This window comes from Ruditapes philippinarum, unplaced genomic scaffold (genome assembly GCF_026571515.1).
Source record: "Ruditapes philippinarum isolate M1 unplaced genomic scaffold, ASM2657151v2 ctg3041_1_1_1_1, whole genome shotgun sequence".
NCBI classification, from domain to species: Eukaryota; Metazoa; Mollusca; class Bivalvia; order Venerida; family Veneridae; genus Ruditapes; species Ruditapes philippinarum.
In genome coordinates, this window is record NW_026855244.1 from 44,052 (window position 1) to 50,248 (window position 6,197).

The 6,197-nt window shown below is 34.2% G+C and overlaps 1 protein-coding gene across 2 annotated transcripts; it reads right to left on the reverse strand.

Annotated features, from left to right (window-relative positions):
* Window positions 1-799: 799 nt before the first annotated feature.
* LOC132742601 (BTB/POZ domain-containing protein 17-like) lies at window positions 800-5,878 on the reverse strand. 2 transcript variants are annotated; one of them, XM_060731050.1, is made up of 3 exons: window positions 5,825-5,878; window positions 4,028-4,138; window positions 800-3,307 (listed from the first exon to the last, which is right to left on the reverse strand). In XM_060731050.1, the coding sequence occupies exons 2-3, from the start codon at window positions 4,129-4,131 to the stop codon at window positions 2,059-2,061; spliced, it is 1,353 nt and encodes a 450-aa protein (XP_060587033.1). In that variant the 5' UTR covers window positions 4,132-4,138; window positions 5,825-5,878; the 3' UTR covers window positions 800-2,058. The 2 variants fall into 2 exon arrangements, with proteins under 2 accessions (XP_060587033.1, XP_060587034.1); XM_060731051.1 differs by having other exon boundaries at window positions 5,808-5,868.
* Window positions 5,879-6,197: the final 319 nt, after the last annotated feature.

The window sequence follows — 6,197 nt, forward strand, 5'->3', positions numbered from 1 at the left end:
AACTTGGTAGACACCCATAAGAAGATGTTTCATGCTAAACATCTAAGCTCTAGCTCATTGGGTTTTTTAAAAGAAAATTTTTTTGAAGGTTTTACTATACACATATAGTTAAAAACAATGACTCCTCTGGGGCGTGGCCAGTTTTGACCCCAGGGCTTTTATTTGAACAAAGTTTGAGGAAAATCAATGACCCCCGGGCGGGGCCAATTTTGACCCCAAGGCTTGGTAGACAACCATTAGAACATGTTTCATGCTAAATATCTTAGCTCTAGCTTTTTGAGTTCTTTTAAAGAAGATTTTTTTAAGTTTTTACTATATGCATATAGGGAAAATCAATGACCCCCTGGGGCGGGGCCAATTTTAACCCCAGGGCTTTTATTTGAACAAACTTGGTAGACACTCACTAGAGGATGTTTCATACCAAATATCTAAGCTCTAGCTCTTTGAGTTCTTTAAAAGAAGATTTTTTAAGTTTTTTACTGTATACATATAGAGAAAATCAATGACCCCTGGGGCGGGGCCAAATTTGACCCCAGGGCTTTTATTTGAACAAACTTGGTAGACACTCACTAGAAGATGTTTCATGCCAAATATCTAAGCTCTAGCTCTTTGTGTTTTTTAAAAGAAGATATTTAAAGTTTTTTTCTTTCAGTTGCCATGGCAACCAGAGTTCTGCATGGAATTAAATTCTTTGAACAATTTTTAAAGGTGACCACCAATGGAACATTCCTGTGAAGTTTGGATGAAATTGGCTTATGAGGAGATGTCATTTAAAGTAAAAGTTTACGGACAACGGACGGACGGACACCGGACGAAATGCGATCACAAAAGCTCACCCTGTCACTTTGTGACAGGTGAGCTAAAAAGGGTCATAAATCTGTAAAAATCCGAGTTAAGAGTTATGGACCTTGGTCAAAGACCTCATTTTATGCTCTCAAATAAGTGTGTGAAGTTTCGACCGATTCTCTTCAGCAGTTTTGCATGCAAATTCTTAACCAAAGTGTGACGCTGATGCAAACACCAATGCCTTCAAACATTATCAAATTTACCAGATCATTAACAGTTTTATAACTGATTAAATATACTAGTACAATTTTAAAACCTGTAAAATATTAATGATGTCAAATTCTTAAGGTCATCTCATAGGAAACATGTCAATTTATTTAATGCACATGTCTAATATATTTAAACAGAATAAGATTTCCATGAACAAAATATTCAACTGTAAATTGTCTTTTTCTGATACTGTAACCCTTTATGATAACAATTCCAAATTCTAAACAAGGCAAGTTTACAAATTAAGCATGGAAAGGATTACTTTAAAATCATATTACAATTTGCTTGTACACTCCTCACTCAAACAATGTCACATAGCCCTTTTTGTACAGACATGTTTGTATCTCCAAAGTGTGGACAAGTAAATTTCAAATCTATCAGCTTTGTATAAATCCTCAAAACTTCTGCCCTCCATCAAGGAAGGACGTTTTTGGTAGTTTTCATATAGACATGTAGGCAGTATTAAAACTGTTAGAATTTCTTTAAACTTGGCATATTGTTAGACTATGATAACAGTCAGACATATTTTAAGTGGAAAAAATTGGGTGTCACCAATTACACATTTGAGTTATCTGCCATTGAATCAGAATTGTTAACTGATTTTAGGTCATTTCCAGGACAGATAACTAATTCATATGTTTACAAAATTTTTTTTTTCTTATTTCTGGATAAAGTTTTTCTTTTTATTGATCATAATACAATATAACATGCAATTCCATAATTTATTTCAATTACAATTCTCCAGTTTGAATAAAGGGACTCATAATTTTTTAAAAATAGGGGCATAGATTTAGAAAAGAAGGGTAAAGAAACATTCTGCTTCCTATTACATTCCGCTCCCATAAGCTTCCTTGCTTTCATTGTGAATCACCTGCCATTAAATTAAGCAAAAAAGTCCATATTTCTTTTATCATAATCTAACCATATGGTAAGATTCAAGAAATTCTTTTCAACAGTTTTAATTTTGCCTACATGACTATATAAAAACTCCCAAAATCATCTTCAATACACCACATTCATTGGTCGTATAATAATCTTAATTTTCAGAGTATCAATATCATGTTTATATTTAGACTCTGACTTAAAAAGGTCATCATAAGGGATGACATCTTCAAAATTAAACAATCTATGACCCTTGTCGAATATGGCATCTTTTGTATTAGCATAGTAAACAAATTCTTCTTGCACTTGTTCTGTTGCTATGACTAGCACTGTGATTTGAAATCGTCGCTTGCACTCACACTGTGTTGCAAGAGCAAGTCTTACTGTCTTGACAACCGCACCTGGATTCATCAAATTACTACGCACTCGTATCACAACACAAGGATCGTATACGACACCTTTTGGATAAAACATAACATGCCAGTCTAAATGTGTGTGTTGGTCAGCATCGGAGCAGCTTGATGGCGTTGTAAAAAACGCCCCACGAACTTCCCCTTGATTTACTGACGCTAAGTTTTCAACAGTTATAGTGGTGCTCCAGCTTTCAGTGTCATAGATTCTCGGAACAGCCTGAATTCCCCATCGTCTCCTTTCTTGTGGTCTCAAGTACTCTGTATCAAAGTTTATTGTATGGTATTTCATAGCCGAAAAGATGTTTCTCAGATAAAATTCTTTGTGATCATTTACAAATGGGTCATTTTCAAGAGCAGCCAGTTCTGACAAATGCATCATGGGAAATCGTATGTTTTTCATGATTGATTTAAACAATTCTTTCGTGTCCTCTTCCTGTTCGCATTCATTTTCAACGAGCCATCTTTTCACTGCAATGTATAAACTGTATTCCCCATTCACAACAATGTCTGAACTTTGTAGCAAAGTCAGCAATACATCTTTACTAGTGTTAATAAATTCTGGAGAGTTAATCACCAATTCAAAATTACGTTGCAAAAACTGAAAGCAGACATCTTCAACATTGTTATACCCACACATCAAAGCATACTGTAACCATGATATAACAACATGTTTCGATTTCGGCAAACAGTTCTCACAAATGTAATCAAGACATGACTTTGACAGATCTGAAACATCATACTTGTCAGCCAGAGCCAATAAAGGTAGGACGTTATTCACATCCAACTCGACCTGACCTTTATACAGATATTTCAGGAAAAGTGGAAACACGGTGGCACATTCTACATCTTCTTGCAGCACAATAAGGTTACTTCTACCCTCAGGCCATGTATTACTGGATAACATCGTCTTGAACACATCACTGCTCATACATAGCACCATTCTATGGGTGGCATACCTTAAACAACAAATTTGTGTATGTTTAGTCTTGAATAAGTACAACAACAAATTTGTAATAATTCCTGGATTTTTAGCTCTTTACATCATATGTCTGACATGCAAAAATAAAATTCAGCAACAGCACTAGCATATAATTTGAAATGTTTTAGTAAGTGCACATTATTATGTTCAAATAATGCATATGAATTGCATTAAAAGGTTAATTGATGGTTAAATTATTTAACATTATGGTTTTTTGTTTGTTAGGTTTTATGTGCGGCACAAACATTGTCATGGTTGTTATATTATGGCCACTTTCCAGCTTTACTAACTCTATTCAAGTAAGACCTCATGTGCCCCTCTGCATTATTTTAAGCACAAATTGCACCTAAGTAGAACCACTGACATTCTGTAAAGCTAGCTTGGATAGCTTTCTCGCAATGAAGAATCTGAAGTACCTGGTAGAATTTGAATGCACAGTGGACTGCCGTGAGGGGCAAGAGTTTTGAGTCAATAATCTTAACCACCGATGCCCTTGATATCATGTAAAGAAGTTGAAAGTAAACATAGTAGCACTGCTACATAGTCCAGCAATACTAGTGGCTTACTGAATACAACTGAAATCATCCAATGCTGTCCCATACTTGCAATTTAACCAAAAAAAACAAAAACATAAGCAATCAGTTCATACTCCCTATAAAATGAAAAGACAGAAATATGTAGAGCAACAAGAACATACTTTGTACTTCCAACTTTAATTTGAATGTCCGAAAATTCCTGTCTCTCATACAACGCAAACAATCTGTTCAGAGTGTGGCTTGAATTATTGACTTCTTTTGACATGTTGATTCTGAAAATACATGTTTCATAAAAAATATTTCATTATCAATTATTAAATAACATGCTTGTCCATTTTCATAACTTTGTCACTGGGAGTAAGTAAATAAAGATTAGGAAGTATTGGCATAAATATTCAGGCTTAATCTGGCTCTTGCGCATTGGCCCTTTCATTGAAAGACCGCTTTTTTTTTTACAGTTTTACATTAATCGGAAAATGCAAATTAAAGACAAAGCGGAATTGTCCAATGTAAAAAATAGCTTCAAATCCATCTAAATACTTTGGGCTACCATGAGTGTGATTTTTAAACCCATTCCCTTCAGTGCTTTTGGAGATAGCTACTTGCATGCAAAACTTTAACCCAAGTGTGACACCCATGCTGACACCATGATCTTCCAATCTTCGAAAAGTCAAGCTAATAATTGTTTCTGATGCCAAAAATAATTGTTCCAGTTACTTGTGTTGTTTTTATGATATCTTACAATCCTTGATGGCTTATCCAAGTCAAAATTTGTTAAAAGATAGCTGATAATATTTTTTGTGATATACATATAATGTTATTTTATTAAGATCACTGATAAAAAAAGTATTATGAATTGTAAATGACATAAATGCAAAATTGCAATTTAAATCGTTATGAAGATGGTTAAGAGATAATTATTGATAGCGAGCTAAAAGAGCTGGCCCAAAGGGCCTGCTCGCAAAGCAAGCTTTACGGTAACAGGGCTGGGAATCAAAACTGCGTCGTATCCTACAAAATGTAAACAAACGCCGCCATCTTGGAACGAAAAAAGTATGTTTTTGTTGATAACTCTTTTTGTTGGAAATGACTGAAAACCAGATATATGTATTAACATGCTACACTATTTTCCGCTTCGTTCGGTATATGTTGCTTGCACAACTATTTTGTAAAACAAAAGTTATAGCGAACTTGCAACTCGAAGCTGGGCAGAATTTTTATGAAACTGTGTGGATACGACGCAGTTCATATTGCTTTATCTATCGTTTTTTCCTTCAAATCAATTATACATTTGTTTGGCGGCGTTTGTTTACATTTTGTAGGATACGACGCAGTTTTGATTCCCAGCCCTGCGGTAACGCGAGTACCTGCTAGATAGTGATAGTTTTGAAAACTTTCCGAAGTACTGAATTGACACATAGCAACTTTTCGAATTACAAGATAAAAATAAAAGCCGACGTATTCTGATTGAAAACGGAAGTGTAGACTGGTGTCCTGCGCACTTATATGGGAACCATAATAAAACAGGGTACCAGAATAAGCGGAAGCAGTGTATAAATATCGAATTACAGTTTTAAAATTAAATTAATAAAATTATTTTATACTATTTCATGGTAAAAGTAAATTGAGCTCGCTATGAGGTTTTGCCTTTTTCATATTAAAACTTCATCATACAGATTAAACTTAGTAGAAAAATAATAAAATAAAAGCATCGATCTGTGGGTCACGCGTGATTTGACAGAGACCTTCATTAACCTTGTTTTGAGGTTGTTATCCAGACATTTTTCTGTCCGAATATTACTCCATTACAACAAATGCTCATTCCTCGCGCATTAAAGAATTTCCCAATAAAAATCCCCCCTAAGAAAATTACAAATGCTTTAAAGTTATGATAAAATTTAGTGATATTTATTGCATATCAAAAACAAAAGCACAATTTACAATAAATGAGAAATTACCAGCTGCAAAATAAAGGCATAATTTCTATGTGTCGTGCAATATACTTAGGTTAGTCCGTGGGTTAGACAACACTATATATCCACACAGTATTTTTTACGCAATTTCTTTGATGAGACCTGGGAAGACGATGATATTCGTCTAACGAGATATAACTGATCTCCATGATAAGGCTAAGTGTCATCTTTAAAACAGACAGTCAGGCAGCATTAAGTTAAGTATATATTTGCTCTCGAAGCATTTCCTCATTCGATAATCTATAAGGTTTGAGGAAACAATTTATTAAATTTATTTATTCAAGGAAATTAAGAAGCCCCTCAAAATTATGTTTTTCATTGATTAATATTTTTTTTTACTGGTTTATACCAGTTTTTG